This window comes from Enoplosus armatus, chromosome 4 (genome assembly GCF_043641665.1).
Source record: "Enoplosus armatus isolate fEnoArm2 chromosome 4, fEnoArm2.hap1, whole genome shotgun sequence".
Classification (NCBI taxonomy): Eukaryota; Metazoa; Chordata; class Actinopteri; order Centrarchiformes; family Enoplosidae; genus Enoplosus; species Enoplosus armatus.
The window spans coordinates 17,687,701-17,706,013 of NC_092183.1; the positions used below are offsets into that span (position 1 = coordinate 17,687,701).

The 18,313-nt window shown below is 41.3% G+C and overlaps 1 protein-coding gene across 1 annotated transcript in view; it reads right to left on the reverse strand.

Moving 5' to 3' along the window:
• Nucleotides 1-5,516: 5,516 nt before the first annotated feature.
• Nucleotides 5,517-18,313, reverse strand: part of LOC139284402 (GDNF family receptor alpha-2-like) — a 44,901-nt gene continuing 32,104 nt past the window's right edge. Inside the window, exons 5-8 of the mRNA XM_070904658.1 lie at nucleotides 14,294-14,406; nucleotides 13,124-13,264; nucleotides 9,975-10,117; nucleotides 5,517-5,698 (exon numbers count right to left, since the gene is read on the reverse strand). Of these exons, the coding sequence (XP_070760759.1) occupies nucleotides 5,567-5,698; nucleotides 9,975-10,117; nucleotides 13,124-13,264; nucleotides 14,294-14,406 (529 nt within the window). The 3' untranslated portion in view covers nucleotides 5,517-5,566. The remainder of the gene's footprint in view (nucleotides 5,699-9,974; nucleotides 10,118-13,123; nucleotides 13,265-14,293; nucleotides 14,407-18,313) is intronic.

Genomic DNA, 18,313 nt, shown 5'->3' on the forward strand with positions numbered 1-18,313 from the left:
GGAGTTTATATCAAACATCCAGTTCTGTCAAGCGTGAAAGTGATATATTTTCAAGCACATCTGTAACTATTACCAAATGTTTTACTGGCGGATCTTTTTTAGCTGTCAGCAGGCAGCCTACTATACTTTTCTCTTGCATGATGACATAAGCCACGTTAACAACTCATTACAAACGTTTACATCAGTTCCTGTGGTAATCTCCAAACAAAAGACCGTGATACACACTGTGAACTCCACAGTAGCAGATGTATCACATATTTCTCAGACAAAACTCATTGGCACCTTACCTAACACAGGGTAAAGGGTCCAATTGCATCAGCAACAAACTGCTGTGGAGATGAGAAGAAGGGAGCCCCACAAAAACAGGTGGGTGAGCACAGAAAGGAATGATGGGACGGCAATGGGAGCCGTCTGTGATTGGAGCATTCCTATCCCCAGTAAAGCTTTCTTCTCTCTCCGCCATGTGCAGAGTGTTGATAAGAGACATCATCCCACTGACTCATTAATCAACTGTGAAATGTACAGCTACCTGCCGCTTTCTTATTCCCGTGGCCCCAAAAACCCTCCGCTACCTGCTTCCTCCGCTTCTCCTCTTCTACCCGTCTGTAAAGAGAAGAAACAAACTGGACTCCACAAGGATTCCTTTTGAAAAAAAAAAAGAAGAAAATTGCTCTCCTTGCAAATTTCCTGTTTCAAGATTTTTTTCCACTTCTTCCCAATCATATCCACACGCACACAGCCTTGTGTACACGTGGGTTCACACTTACACAGCGACAAGTGTGAACACACACTTGGTGTTTTGAACACAGGTATGCAAGGACACGGGGGACAAAAGGAGTGCCACTACTCTGCAACTGGTTTAAAATTGGGCAGCTGAGCACTTTGTTCTACACATGCAGACACGTGTCCTACGCAATTCTGCCTCAGTAGCTTAAATCATGATCATGCAGACAGATTACCATATCATTTTGGCTGCCACTGTTCACTTTTCTCCCCTATAAAACCACTTTATTCTGCCTCTTTTCAAGCTGTCCCATAGCTGCGCTCCTGCACATCTGCCATAAAAATCCCTGATACATTTCTAAATTGTGCTGTGTGTTGTGTAGGTCTCCTGCATATACATTCTCTTAAGCTGTGTAAAAACTGCTGATCTGCTGTCTTTTTCACCCCAAACTCAGACCCACTCCAGGGAGGGTAAAATGAGGAGAGGGGAGGTTTGAATTTTGATCAGTTTATTTGCATTTTCTACATGTCAAAAGCCTTAATTTATCTGCCAGTTTTGATTGCCTTTATGGGAAGCTGACTATATAATCACTCACAGAGCGTCATCAATTTTTCTGAAAACTAAGCAACAAACTGACCAAATCAAAGTTTGATTAATAGGCAGGGAGGTATAGACAGCATTGTTTTAGTGACAGCAGTGTAAACAGGAAGCCCAGAGAGCTTTTAGCTGAGAATTTTCTGATTGAGCAGATTGTAAAATATACACCACAGGGCAGGGGTTCACTTTCATGTCGCATTTGACTGAATATACTGCTAACAAACGTTATAATTTACATTTATAGCACGCAGGGGAGGCATGAAGAACTCTATTTGGTTCAACATATAGAGCGAAAGCCAAAAAACCCCAAAACATTTGATGTTGTCAAAAGGGTTGAACATGAAGTGTCAGTCAGTGACTTCTCACAGTAAATAACCCAGAAACATCACCAGATACTTGTTATCACACAGGAACAAATGCTGCAGTCTGTTTGCATTTTACCTTCTCCCAGTAATAATCCTGCTGTAGACTCTACTGAGCGCTAAATTATTCAGGCACAATGTAAAATATATCGAGGTGTAAGTGACTGCAGATAAAGGAGTGCCCAAGTGTCAAACATACGAACATTGCCATAGTGAGCTCAAATATACTGTATTTGTAATTTAATATGAAAATGTCAGCATATATAAAAAAATAAGGTTTTCGTGTTATGAAAAGGACCACTGTCTGTGTTGGAGAACAAATCCTGAGCACTGGGTTGTGTCTGTGATGGGGTCTGCTCTATATTATGGCTGTATTGCATTATGGACGACTGGGGCTGTTCTTGAGGGAGAATTGGCAGCTCTGCTTCATCTTTGATGGATTTCTCCCTCTGAAATTGTTTAGCGTTGTTGTAAGATGCTTTTTGATTGAACACTGAGCCTGACTTTTACTGTTGATGTTGTAGATATGTTTTAGATAGATGATTACATAGATTTGTTTAAATTAAACTGTTTTTGCACACCAGACCTATTTTCTGTTGTTTTTTTTACTTTGACAGCCATATCTCTAAACCATGTATTCTGCACCTTGAGAGAAATTGAAAGCAGCTTGTAAACTTTAACTGTGGGACATTACAATTCAACAGGACTGCAGCATTGCCAGGAACAATATCTGATAAAACAGAGATGCTTGACATGTGTGTACGTCTGACAGAAAGCACAAATTACTAATGTCTTCTGTATCATTTTATCTTTTAAAACACTTTGGTAGTTTGAAATGATGACTGATGTTACAGATGTGTGATTATTTGTTATGAGACTGGTGATAAATCCCTAAAATGGAACTGTCTGTACTTTCTCCCTCATGGAGTCACCATATCTTTTGACATCCAAAATGATCACAAGAACGAGCCAAAACATCAAACATGGTGTCTCTGTTCAAGTGCGTTGAATGTTTTCAGCTCACGAGGAAAAAATTATACAAATTATATTCAAGTGTTTGACATTTTATATTCTCAGAAGCCCAGAACAGTAAACCCACCAGTTTAGGAAATCACTGTAATTTCTGACAGACCTGACCACACTGTATATGGTGAAACCACAGTTGACAATAACATATTGAGCAGAGTTTAGTTTTACATCTGTTCCTGTGACAGATTGTAAACCTTTTTCTAAATCAGCCGGTAACATAAAGCTGTTTGGTTCAGTAGCATGCATTTATGTGGCACAGCACTATACTTGATGTGCCGCCTGACGACATAAACATTTTGGTGGAAACACTGATTGTGTGTCAGTAACAGTCAACATTCATCCACTGCAAGGAAAAAAAAAAGATGTGTGCATAAACACACAAAAACACATCTTTCATTTGCAAACATGCCAGTGAAAGTTAGAATATTTTTTCAGCACGTCAGAGGGTGTATGCTTTGAAAGGAAAAGCAATACATCATGGGTAAAATAATAATTCTTAGTGTATGAATATTCTAGGAAAGTCTAAAATAAAGGTCCAATATTACTCAGTCTACCTGTTCTTGTTTGCAAATATACTATAGTACAGAACAAATATAATAATCTTCATGATATTTTGCAAATAACTGATTCAGTAGTCACATTGAACAACGTTGAAGTCTTCTTAATAGTGGACACTGCTGATTGGCTGCAGACATCAGCTCCTCTAGTTCAAAATACTGAAATCTGCCCACTGGAGAATTTCCAGTTGAAATGCTACAAATTTACCTGTGTTGAATAATTTCCAGTCAGAAGATTAGGTTTTTTCAATAATAGGTCTGGTTTGTAAAGATCACTCACATGCCCATATCTACGTTGAAAAGGTTTTTGGTCACTGTTCACACAGGCCATGACGAGATCTCTTTCTAGCATAACTCCAACATAGGGCCCAAAATCCACAGTACGAAATTCCCTTTTTGTGTCTCTGTGCTGTTACTTACTGAGCCGCAGAGATGGCTAACTCAGACTGCTGAAGTTTCTGCTGATATTAGCTTCAACTGAACTTTGGGATGGAACAAGGACTGTGTTTCGCCCCCCATTTCTTATAGTAGAGACACAATAGGAAGGGACCACATCACAGGATGAATGATTCCAGCAAATAACCTTGTCAATGTATATGAAGCCTTTAAATAATTTTTTGTCTAAAATTAGTATAAAACTGCCCCTTTGGAAGATGGAAGATTGATAACACTCTCATGTCTGTACGCTAAATATGAAGCCAGGAGCCGGTTAGCTTAGCACACAGAATGGAAACAGGGGCTCTGTCCAGAGGTAAGTAAACAATCACACGGAACAAACAACTACGTGCTAATCAGGGAGATTTAGAGGTGCTGGTAGGAAGATCTTGTTACTTTTGGACAGAGGCACGCTAGTTGTTTCCAGTCTTTATGCTTTTTTAGACATTTCTGAATTCCTATATGGGGCCTTTACACTATTGAAGAGAAACAGTAGAGTTAAAAGGCTAGGTCTCAAGCACTCTCAAAAAGCTAGTGGCTGTCCTTACTCTCCTTACCCTGCAGTTAATTACACTATGCATCATAACCTCTGCTCTCGGAGGGGGCAGAACGAACCCCCACACTGGCAATTTAAACTGCTCCTTATAAGCTACTTTTCTCCTGCATGTAAACATAGACGCACACGCATTGTAATAATTGTCCACACACACTCAGTGAACACAGTAGGATACTCACACACAGGTTATGGCTTTCCAAGCAGTTTGTGCTCGTTTAATCTCATCCCTGTATACATTCTTTGTGATCAAACCTTTATAGACAAATATAAACGCAGATAATGAAGGCCTTCCATTAGTACCAATGCTTAATACAGAGCCATCTTAGCGTACAGTAATGTCCATTCAAGGTACTGTAGATATCATTTGGTTGAATGAAAGAAAAGTGTTGTTTATATACATAGAGACAGAAATATACACATGTGCAGGTGGACGTATGGCGCACACCCACAGTCATCAACAACAACATCTCAAATGACCAGTAACTGGTAACGTCGCTGACTTTAGTTCTTTTCTCCGCCTGCTGAAAAAGTTTACTGTAGCACCCAAATGAAAGAGCTGTACGGTAGATTGATTATGGTCACGAATACTATACCAACACTTAGAACACTGAGTAGGCTTTACAATTTAGAGTTTACACTTGTGTTGAAGAGACAGAATGTAATCATCCCCCTTCCCCGCCCCTAAATTTGTGGTCTGTTCATCCAAGAGAAGATTAAGTCGAGAACCAATTCAAGACAAAAAAAAGTGTGACTGATAGCAGAAATATGTCTCTCTCTCTCTCTCTCTCTCTCTCTCTCTCTCTCTCTCTTTTTCGCTCTCACTCTACCCCATTTACCTCTTGCTCATTCCATTTTCTCTCTGCAACAATTTATTTTCTGTCAATCCTGTCTTCTTTTAATTATGTTGTTCATTCCCTCTCTCCCTCCTTTGGTGAGAAAAGTGCAGAAGTCTTTGACATGATCGGCTTCAGTCCTCCAGGGTTTTTGTGTCTCAGAGTCAGAGGGAGAGTCGTTCCCAGAGAATGGCCTTCATGGCCTCTCCTACCAAGGGTCCTTTTTAAAGCAACGTGCTTCATCACAGTTGTGGTCCACCCTAACAATACATCAAATGAACAACAAATTCACAACTGTAAAATTTCTATATTTTCCACCTCTTTCCTCTTTTTGTTTTTTTTTCCTCTTTCATAAATGCCATTTATGTCAACTGCCCAGAGATTCAGCCTTCTTAATATCAGTCTCAGAAATAACACCTGCTTTTGGGATCAGCTTGTGGGTGGATGACCTCTTTTTTCTCCTCCTGGCGCTTCTATAAGGCATGCTGAGCCAGGACCAGAGCCAAAGCCAGGCCGGGAAGCAGAGCCCAGACGTTGGCACACAGACAGGCAGAGTGATCCTCTGGCAGGCCCTGGGTTTTGCCACCGTCTCTTGGTTCAGGATACTGGGCAGATAGTGGGACACACAGAGGGAGAGAGACATGTAAAGGTTAGACATGACTCAACCACTCGTGCTGCTTCCTTGTTCTGGCATTTGATGAGGGAAAGGAGGAGAAGAAGACAGGAGGGAGGTGAGACAGGACAGGTCACTGCTGAGCAGAAAACAAGAGTCATAAAGTCAGAGTAAGAGTGAGAAATTACGTGTATCCATGACAGACCCGCTTTGGCACGACTAAGTGTTTGATCCACCAAATGTTTTGATATGTGAAGTATATTTCAAGCCCCTGCTGCTTAGTATGCTCTCTGCTTCTTAAACAAGTTGGCAACAAAGGAAAGCTTCTTGGGAGGACTTTTTCTTTTTTCTTAAACTCTTTTAGGTTGTGCCAGCAAGTCTCTAAACAGTTTTTAAAGCTATCATTACAGATTTTATTTACAAGAAAAACATGTTAAGAAGCCAAACACACTACAGAAGGCAGCAGCAGCTGTGGATTTCTTTTAGTATTTCATACGGCATAAATTACAGCAAGAAGAGACTGAACAAAACACTTGCAAGACCCCTTGTATACAGTTTGACTGTGCACATTCAAAACACTACAATGTTTATTCTTATGCACAAGAGAAAATAAACCGATACACAGTGTGCAAACTGAGAGAAAGCCATGCAGTTTACCACACGGTTCATATTATGGCAGAGAGCAGTGGGAACACATCAGTCCAGATATTAAACTCTATGGCCTCCAGAGTTACTGTTATATCCACACTACAATGGCCTTATTATGTGCTTTTCCATAAAATTGTTAGCATTTTGAATACTTTTTCAATTTTCTCGGATTCTTGTAACACAAAGCATAACCATTTGCCTCCAAGTTAAAGTAGTCTCGCTCAATTTGTGGAGGCACCATTTTCAGTCCAGCACAGCAATACAGAGGCACATCATAAGGAACATGAAACATTTTCTTCTCCTCCTCCTCCGCCTCCTCCTCCTCCTCCTCCACTACCACCATCCCCTTAACTCATCTTCACCAATGTAACCTTTGCAGAGATTGCACTTTGGTCCATTTCCCTGTACACAGAAAAACATCTACTCAGATGTTATCTATCAGCACCTCATCTTCCAGCAGAACAAGGCAACATATAAAAGAGAAAATAAATAATGAAACAAGAAAATAGTGTTGGATTATATTAGCAGGACAGGCTTTTCCTGTAAAGGGAAAGAAGGGAGAGTGAGGGAGGGGAAAGGAGGGGTATCCAAAATAGCTACAGTGATCACAGTACCTGGGCTTGTGCATTCACACACTACACTACAAAGAAATGGTTAAATGACAGTTGCCAAAAAAAGGGGGGTGGGTGGGGGGCTATGGGTAGCTTGACAATGCACCAAACACATCCGCGACTAAAAGCCAATTAATTAGCAAGGGCAGTGATGTGTGGCAGCAGCCTGTTGACATGAGTCCAGATCTCCGGCTGCAGCCAATATCCACACATACACTCAGGCTTGTGAAAAGGTACACACACACACACACAAAACACACGGCTAACAGCACATACACATGCATGCACCGTGACGGAATACAGACAATGTCAAAACACGCACTCATTTACTCATGCTCTAACACATGCACAGAGAGGAGAGAGACAGAGAGGATGGGAAACGTTCACAAGCATTTGTTTAAACTGTTGAAGAGAAGGTATCCCACTTGTCACTGAACAGGCAACTACACAAGTAGTCAGTGTTTTCATCATTGATCGAATTAAGAGTGCAATGGGGCTGCATTTTTGCAAGGCTAGTTTTCGAGTAACCCTGAGTTATGTAGTTTCTGTCCGCAATCAATTCCATTCAATTGAGCTGAAAATCAACACATGACAGCGTTACATGGGAACACAGACAACACCAGCTTCCCAATGGGTATGAGGTTGGAGGAGTTGGAGGAGGAGGGGGGTTCACATACAGAAGTTGGTTTTATATTACAGTGAACTCAAAATGCAGTGAAAATGAACAGTTCAATTTAAACAATTTCTTGTTCAGGGATCTGTTAAGTGAGGACAATTCAAATCAGGGTTACAATTATAAGACACACAAAATCCATCTTATCTGTGACACCCACACCGACATAGCAAAGACATAATTGGGAGTTTCCTTCATCAAACTCAACAGAACCATGTTAATATATGGGAAGACGATTGTTTCTCGAAAATATAAACAAAGCAGGACTTGTGATGGCTACCCCTCTGACATACAAGGCTCAAAGGACCAAGCTTCAGCCCACATGTTTACTCACTGAGCATGGGATAAAGCCCACAACCACTGGAAGTGACATTTTGAATAATTATGCATCTAAATCAGCTGAAAATACTCTATACACTATAAGAGAGCAGTATGACTGACATGAACAGGCTTAGTCACAGACCACAGATTCTCCTATACTCACTCGTCTCTAACCGCGCTTCACAAACCTGATGTATTCTGTTACCCAGACTATTTGTACACATGTGTGCATGCACGTGTGTAGGCGCTACTACGGGACCAGGGCTGGCCGCCGTGAGATTTGCAGCCTTGGACAGTCAGTCTCCTGCCAAGAGGACTCCATAACACCATAACAACACTCCCCCAATTTATCTGCCAGGGAAGTTTGACAAGTTTTAATTGCCAGGCATAGTTGTCTGAGAACTCAGGGCCGCCCAAAATGTCCCTACCAGCTCCCTCTCTAATTATAAACTTCCTGCTTGAGTAATCACACGTCTTATTGTTTCCTAATTACCATTTTTACAATAAATTAAACACCATGCTGCAGTGAGACAGGCACAGAGCGGTGCATCAATACTGACATACACACACAGAACCTTTGCGGAAAGCAATTCCACCATCCATTCCCTCTCCACCATACCCTCTCTCTCTCTATCTCCAACACCTTTACCGAACATACACACTGTTATTGTTATCAGGGGTGCTTGTTCATTAATTCTCCTCTTTGCAACATTTTAAGGTTTTAATTTGCTGTCTTCACAACAATGAGGGTTTCGGCGTAAAGGACAATACTGCATGACTCGGGTGCAGTGTGACCATTTAATGGCTGTGAAAGCCCCTGGAATTACTCAAAATAGATGTCTTAATGGGAGTCATTCATTCAGCACGCAAATTAGCCTTCATAAACACTGCACGCTGCTTGGATTTTGTGTATATCTGTAATAGTCACTGGAAAATTACGTTAACAACAACATCAACAGCAGCAGCTGCAGACGGTTTTACAAAGTTTTGTATAAGATTTGTACTTTTCAGACAACAGTGTCTAATACAAGCCAGGGGATAGTAACTAGGTCTCCTGTAGGTGAAAAACATCATTAGTCTTACACCAGAAGGCTGCACGGCACATCTAAAACACATCTGTAAAAGAGAACAATATTTCATTGTAAAAACTAATCAAACTCAACAGCTAGATAAAAAAAAGAAAAGGAAAAAGGAAAACCTCTTCTTGAAATATTTCTGTCCTGTTCAAGAGAGACGGAGAAAGAGAGGGAGTCTTTGGTGGACAGAATGGTTCTGCCATTTTATTTGAAGAGAAAATGAAGTACAGTTCTATTAAAAGACAAACACACATGCATTCTTGCAGCACAGCAAAGAGTGATGTTTTTCTGCTCCAGACGGTGAACCCAGTTATAGCCGAGTTGAATGCAGACTTCAGAGTAGACGGCATTCAGCAGAGAACAGGCCCTGGGCCAGTATTTTAGAACCTCTAATCCAGATTAAAACCCCCACCTCCCATTTCTTTCACAATTTCATTGTGTGAGAGAGAAATATAATATTTCAACCAAATGTCATCATCTTGGGTGTAGCATAAACTGTCTTATCATAAAGCGTCTGTTCTGATGTGCCAATTGCTTTAACAAGCATAGAGATTGAATGTGATGTGACTGTGAATGGTGCAGCGTGTTGAGCTTTATGATCTTGCCTCTGTACAAAATCCTCCTTTCATGGAAGCAGAGTGGAGGAGTGTTTTTGTGAATCTTCTTGTAATAGGTCCATTTGAACAAATCCATGCAAAGAAGTTGCTGGGAACTGCTGAAAATGTATGGATATATTTGTGCCGCATCAAAAAATATTTTTTAATTTAAATGTTTAAATTTCCCACAATGACGTGACCTATATATGATGTGATTGACTCCAGGATTAATACCCTCGATTCAAAAAGCCTACAGTAAATAATGACTCAGCATTACATTTTGCATGTAAATGTAACATTTGTAATATCTTAAGCAATGAAACAATCAATGCCGACCGTTTACCTTTGGGATGGTGACAAAGGGAGGTTCTGAGGTGCCTGTTGACCAGTCTGTCCCCGTCTTTGTCGTCGCTGAGGGCCCTGGGACGGACACATTTTTGTTCTGCATGTTGTCTATACCATAACCGAAGGCCTGAATGGCATTTCCTGCAGGGACAGAGATATAAAGTCATTTGTTTTTGACTGCCGTCATAGCAAGAAGCGAGCTACCAGACAGGCAGCTCTAAGTCAACTTGGTCCCCTGCCCAATCTTTGGCAACCGAGGGAACGAGGGAGGGCGGAGTGGGATTGAGGAAGGAAGGAGTAAAAAGAGTACGGCGAGCCAGTCTTTTTGCTTCGTCAGTAAGCTTGAGAGTTGTACGCCAAATTAATCAGAAACAGGAATCAGAGGTTTGTTTGTGAAATCTGTCACTGGGGAGTGACTTAATATTTTAAGCCTTTTTTTTTGAATTCCTCACGTTTATGCCGTCAATTTAGATAGTAATTATCCCTCTATAAGGAACCCTGCTGAGACACAATGGACACATTTATCAAATACAAACAACTTTGGTTCATGTCCTCGGCTCATGACAAAAATCCTTTTGTGTTGCAACAGCCGTTCTCAAATTACAACAAGCTGACCAAATAGTGGCATAATGTCTGCACTTGAGATGATGAACCCTAATTTGTTTGCCAGCAGTTGTACGCACAGAAATTGAATCTTTTAAAAGTTGAAAATCAATCAGCTCAAACAGAGCACAGCAGTCTGTGAATGCATATGAGTGCTTGTGTATCTGCCTGCAGATGTACTGTATGCATGTGTGTAATTTTGTGTCTAAGTGCATGTGTGAGTCTCTGCAAAAATGTGATAAATCCCTGTTCAGTCAGCTTTTCAGCTAGATATGGTAAAATAGGGGCTGAGTACCTTTTCACTGCTCATCCGTTTAAAACACGAGGCTTGTTTCTCTTTGTTCAGCCAGAGAGAAGGCAAGGCATGTAATTGCTTGGCAACCACCTCCATTATAAGGTCAGCATGCAGAGATGACTTTGAATAGATTCATGTGACTGATCAAATTCAAAACATTCCTAAACAAAGGAGAAATGGCATTTCCCCACCACCACACAAAGGACAAATAGGATAGTTGTGGAACACACATGCATAATCAGATGGACACACACACACACACACACAGTCCTTAGTACTCCCCGGTGCATGGCCACATAGATTTGTCTGTCACATCCTCTGTCCACCCACACCGTTGTTGTGCACACCCGTGCACACACACACACACACACACACATATACATACTGTACAGCAATGCACACACATACACCTGCACACTTAACGCCTACAAAAGCAGCCTTTGTGTTTCTCAGTCTGTTCGGCACTGGGCTGCAGAGAGGAACAGAGCTCACCAGTGAAGCCTAACAACTTTAATGCTAGCAGTGAGGAGCTAGTGAAGTACTGCTGAGACATGTGATGTTACGCATCTGTTTGTCAGGGTTGGCTATAGCTAGCTATCCCCCTACAGATGCTGTAAGACGGGGGAATCAAGTGATAAATCAAACCAGTTGACTGGAGGGCCTCCACACAGGATGTTTTACTGCACCCAAATGTTCCACTGAGTGATTAAGCTCATTGCCAATAGCAATTCAATTTTTTAATGACTCTGATAAGTTTTCCTTTAACCCCTGGGCATAGCATACATTGCCCTACCTGCAGGGACAGATGGAGTAAGAGATAAGGGAGGAGAGAACAAGAGGAACAGAGTCAGAGGGAGGAGGAAAATCTGGGTTCACTATAATTATGATATCCTTTCAGCTGGGATGTTTTCTGTTGGCCTCCACACGTATTTGACTAAACTATTCTCCCGTTGGACTATTCATTTGCTTGATCTTGTAAGGAGAGAGTGTGCATAATGAATGATTTGTCTAACACAAGGTTTTCAATTTCAATGCGCTTTGGTTGGTCGATCAATGTTATACATACAATACAATATATACTCTATAAGTATATATATGTATGTATAGTACTGTATAGTGGGTGTGTTTTTGTGTATATTCTCCTCTCTGGTGTGTTGAAGTTTATCGCCTGTTCCCCTTGACTGCAGAGAGGAGATGCTGCATTTTGTGTTATTTTTCAAGACGCCTCCTCAGCTCCCAGCCTCATCCCTCATCCTGCACACTCAGCTAAAACGGTACCTCAGCAATCTATTGAAATGGTCTGAAAGCATTATCCACACAATGGAACATGTTAAAGGCAATGGTGTCTTGTAGCGCTGATGACACTGCTCGCTCCGCCATAGCAAGGAAGCAGCATGCTGTATTTTATTTCTCAGTGAGGATGTTTGAGGTAACCACTCTGTCATGCTGCACACTGTGTGTTATGCATTAGATGTACAGATGATATGTATTTTAGCTTCTGCCAGTATTTCATTTGTGCTAGATCTGTTCTTTTTCATGACATTTTTCTCCCACAAGGGATAAGCCCTTTAACTCTCTCAGATTGAATGTGAAAATGACATGCAAATGGTTTCTTTTGTATTAAAGTCTGGGCAGATCTCGCCCAAAGGAGGGATGAGAAATGATAAGAATTTACTAGTTTCTGAGAAACTAAGAACATTTAATTCCAACTTAATCAGTGGGCAAAGGGGTGTACATTGATAAGTTGTATCAAACTATGTTGCAGACAAATTTGCATTAGGACTTCAATAAGTTCCATCCTTCCGTCCATAAATGCTTTCACTTAATCCTTCCGGCTTTATTTCCTCTTTGGTCATAACCAAATAAAATAAATAATGTATTATTTTTTTGTATAATTTAAATGAAATGTATTAATAAATTAACCAAATTTTCTTTTGACATTTTAATACCTGGATGTCTGAAAAGTATCTATCCCCACCCCTCATTATTTCCACCATCCACTCCTCAACAACATCACATCCAGTCATCTCTCTGAAGAGCTCTATGACATTGAAAAACAGAATCTGACTGAAACCATTAAAGCTGCATTAGATGGATGTTCATGGCTTACTCTACTCTTACATGGCAGCAAGAGTAACTACCGCATCACACGCTTGTGCTCTTATCAATATTACATGACTGTTGGACCCCTATCAGTTACGAAACACATTCAGATGCATGCAGAGTATCTGTGTGTCGGGATGGCTCACTTAGGCATGTGTTATCGGAGAAGTACCGCAGGAAGCTCATACATTCCTCTTCTTGGTTTCCACTGCCCTTACAGGTGCACCACGGGGAGATGGTCCAGTTGGAGAAGCTGCTGTCGACATAGTTGGGAGTCATGTCTGTCCCTGTGAGGGCATCCACACACAAACACAGACACACACACACACACACACACACACACACACACACAATAGGACAAACTGTTATAGGTCACTAATGGACAGTAATGGACTACATTTATTGCAAATAGTATATAAAATGTACAACAAGATATTAGTCATAGGAATTGGTTTACACTGTTTGAGCTTATGGGAAGGTGAAGCATTCTGTAATGCTTTATTTTAGATGTAAAGAGGCCATTATGTTATGAATATTTTGCAAAGTAGGTGCTTTAGGAAGTGTGTGTGCTGTTTGAATATGGCACTGCTGTACCAAAACATTTTACTTTTCAAATGTCTGGCTGTGTCGATGCTTTCAGCTGGAGTCAGGGGTGTTGGATGCACTTTGTGTAGCATTTTCCAGAGAAATCCAGGAAGCGTCATGGCATGTTATCACTTCATACTGCACAATTTATGACACATGGTGGGGAAGCAGTGACTGATACTGAAATATGGACACTTCAGCACCCACTATGCAGGAAAATAAAGTTATTTCATGTAAATTTACATGTGGGTCTCTTTGTGAGCTCAGTGACCAAGGTGCTGTTATAAAATGTTGGCTGGGATTGAAAAATGTCAATGTACTAGTCCCTGCACATTGTTTGAGCAACATTTACTATGAGCTAACAGATGGTCATCAAGAGTTTTAATTAAGTAAACGCTCTCTCTGCGCCTCTACTTTCTAATTACTTCTAGTAGTGAACTGATGTCCAGTGTGCTGGGGGAGATATCAGACCAGGAGGGAACAAATGGAGCCTCACTCCTCTGCCTGCTCCTCATGATAATAGTGAAGGTCTGTCTATAACCATCACCCGTTATCTCACTATGTTTCTGAAATTTTAGAAAAACTGTGGCATGTGGAGGTAAATGTGAGTTTCTTTATGTCTCCTGCCATTTCCCTCCCCCCTTTTCTCTCTCTCTCTCACACAGACACACACACACACAAACACACTCTCACTCTATCACAGCGTCACCCACAGCCCTGGTTGTACTGACCGATGAGCCTTGCGTAGGAGGCCAAGCAGGCTTGGTGATTGTCTTGGTTGGGACAGGTGCTCACTGTGTGCGGAGTCACCCAGCAGTTCACCATGTAATCAGCCAGCCTAGACCTGCACAACAAACATGAAGCACAGACAGAGAAAGAGAGGCAGTGGCTCAGTCACAAGCACATCACAGATGAACACACATGAACACACACAGATTCAAAGCACAGGGCCAAATTCTTTGGCACCATCTTTTCCTCTACAGCAGCTGCCAATTGTGACCAGCTTCAAACTGGGAAAGCATATGCAACATCTGTTTCCGGGCCGCTACAACAGGTGTCCTGAATAGTAACCAGGTCTCACTCACGCCTCAGTACCAACAAGCTATTCACTATCTCCACTGCATGCAACATAAACCCAGTGGTCGTGCATTTCTGTAAGGATGAGAAAGATATCATGTGCCTCTTTTGGCCGTTACTTCCATACTTATCCTGGACATCTTGACTGACTCCCAAACTCCCTTTCCCTGCAAACCAAGGGAACTGATAAAAATAGTATGTTTTGTTTCGGTGTGTGTTTGTGATAAGAGCTTTAAGTCTGTGGAGGCCCCCAGGGTGGCATTGCTAATCCACTTAAGTAGGTTTATTGGGAGTAGCGTGTGCAAAGTTGCTCTGTCTGTACTGTTCACATCACAGCTGCCCACTAAGTGAATCACAATCCATTGCACATTTCTCTCTCTCTCTCTCTCTCTCTCTCTCTCTCTCTCTCTCTCTGCCGTGACTCGTTCACTCTGACCTGGTCTGACCATGTTTTGCAGCCTTAAGTTCAAAGGTACTGTAACGTACCTCAGGCTGTTCCTTAGTGAACACAAACACGCACACACATCCACATATAAACACAGAAACAGGATTAGTAAGGGCAGTTCACTGAATGTGTTTTCTGGCTGGGATCCAGTTAGTTGCTCATTTTTGGGCAACTTAGTAGCTGATAAACAACAGTTGACTTGACTCATTTATGATAGCTGCTCTGATAGACTTCTCTTCCTTTCTCAGTCTGTTATATAGTAATTTGTTACAGTGTTTTTTAAAGAGTGTTATGGGGGGTATTTTTAATAACGCATTTTAATTACCATAGAGAAATAAATCACCATCCAGATGCCAGCAAGATTGACAGTGGTGTTGGTACTGCTTGTTAAAGGAACTGATGATTGTGGGAAATATCCTTATTTACTTCCATGCAGAAGATTATGAAACGATCAATACCACTCTTCCATCTGTACAATATGTAGCTGGAGCCAGGAGATTGTTAGCTTAGCTTAGCCTAAAGACTGGAAACATAAGGAAATGGCTAGCCTTATTCTGATATAATTTGTTAATATGTGAGCTTTAGATTTTTATCTTTGGGCAGTCAAACTAACTGTTTACCCCTATTTCCAGTCTTAATGCTAAGTTAAGCTTAGCATAGCTTTCATATTTAATGGACAGACATGACAGTGACACTGATCTTGTATTTACCAAATCCTATTCCTTCGAGACAGCATTTTTGTCAGACAAAGTTTCAGTCAGAGTTTCTCTTTCACTTTGGTGAGGAAGGTAAGTGTTTTTTTTTTCATTGAATTTTTCAACGTTCTTCAGAAAAACCTGTCTACACTGGAGTCAGACATGTTTTAACCTGGTTTTTCATTCCTCTGACAGAGCAGGTGCACTTCCATACTCTTTTATGCTTTTAACCAGTGCAGCTGTCCTTACAAGACACATGGCTCTTGTGCTCTCTGCTCATTCTTTTGCTCGTTCTTTTGCTGTGCAGACCATATAGACAAGGCGTAGAACATGTGCCTTAATTTGTGCCGCAGGAACAGTATCTTCTTTTATTCCATAAAGCAATGTAGGAGCCTTCCCACAAAATGCAATTCACAAAAGGAAAGGATGTGTTTATCTACCTGTGTCTTTCAATACATATTTTCTCACAGAATAAAAACAACACTTGACAAAATATTTGCATGTATTTTCACATTCACATATCATTGACACGACGTAGATGTCTATTTATCAAGTCGTTGAATTATACTGTAGTTAGTGAGGAACTTTGACAGATACATCTACAGCATTGTATTCATGCACTGAGCGAGAATTTCAACAAACACCAAACAACAAAGTGCTGATGGTGCATGCCACAGTAGCCTAAGCAGGTGGAATATTAATGTCACAGAAATGTACATACTGCCTTGTCTTTAAATATGCATTGCAGCTGTATCACTTTGTGCCTTTTTCATTAGATTCTAAAGTAATTGGATTAGATGAGATGCATTTTAATGATACTGAGCTTCTACCTGCATGTTTATCTACAAACACTGAATCTACTGTTTTTGGCAGGAGGGACTTTCTCATTCAGGAAACTCAGAGATGAGGGTACATGTGACCGTACCACAGTCTATCAAAGAGAGATTTCTTCTGTTGTTGCAATGAGTTCAAGACCAATGTGCTTACTGTTATGCTGCATCTCAACTCTGCGAATAAAGAGAGCAAAGAAAAGCAAATTTGGCTGAGGGGGAATAAGAGGGGGTGATGAGGTTACAATCTTTCTGTCTCCCTGTCTGTCTGTCTGTCTGTCTGTGTCTGTCTCTGTCTTTCACCACAGCAGAGATGCAGCCAGTGTGGTGTGATGGGCTTGGGCCTCCAGGAGCAAACCCCACTCAGACTCACTTCATTACTCCAACTCCATCTCCATCCGCCCTCCTATCAAATCACCCGGAGAGCCTCTCGACGTGACACACTGCTAACATTACATCTAAAGCCACGCTTCAGAAAACAGGACGTATGGTTGCTCTACCATGGCTACAAAGACTGATACAGATGCACACGCATGAAAACACACACACACACACACACACACACACACACACACACACACACACACACACACTCAAATAGCAATACACAGTACATAATGTTAATTCACACAAAAGGAACACCCACACACACAAATACAAACCTATCCCTCTGCACACCTGTCCTCAGGAGTGCCTCACTCAAAGCACTCTCTCATCCACTCCTGTGAGTGAGTGAAAAAAGGCACTTGTACACAATCACCCACAGACCCAAAGATGACAAAAAAAGATACAACAGACAGAGGGGAGAGAGAACAACTCTATTGTGCCTGTACAACGCAACCACAATTTCTATTTCTTATGGGCAAAGGCTCTTTTTACTTTTGTGCTAACAAAGAATGTGAACGTCAGATTTCTGTAGGAAAGGCACAGACCACAGAAGATTAAAGGAACTGAACAAGCACAGTGTTTCTTTTTAGATGCAGAACTCTTTCAGACAATGATGGTTTAAAAACAGTAATTTAAAGTTTAGAGAGGTGTCCTGAGTGTTCAGACAATGGTGTTCCAACACCGGGATGCAGCAAATTTCATGGCTTCCACTGGCTTTCCATTATACCTCGGCAAAGCGCCACTCGCTGCTGAAATTACAGGCTGTCTAGCTCAACAGAGTTTTATGGTCATTTCAGCCACTCAGCCCCCAGGGAAGTGGCAGGGGAGCCCCCACTGAGGTAGACTTCTTTCAACCAACCTGACACTTTAAACACAGTGATTCGGCTGAGCACTGAGAGCCTGTCCATCCAGCCTGGCAGTAATAGAAAACTAATGGCTTTTTATATGAATTCTTATTCCTATCACTTGATGCCAAACAATGGGACTCAAATCAGATGAGTGTCAGTCTTGGAAACCATTTCCTCATGAAGGAGGAGCAGGAGGAAAAACAGCTATCAGACTCCAAAGTCCTCTAATAACTTCCTTTCTACATTAAAAACAAAAGTCTATTGAGAGTCCTATCTGGTTTAGAGAGTTCCCCTCTGTGCTCTGTCTACAAATATGAGTTATTCTATGGATGATAATTTCTGTTAAATGTGAAATTATGGCTCTTAACGCTTATCACTTCCCTCAGTCTTCAGCCTAGAGAGGCTTTAGAAACCATATCTCTCACTCGTCTACAGAAAGCATAACAATAAGCATGACACAATAGCTGCC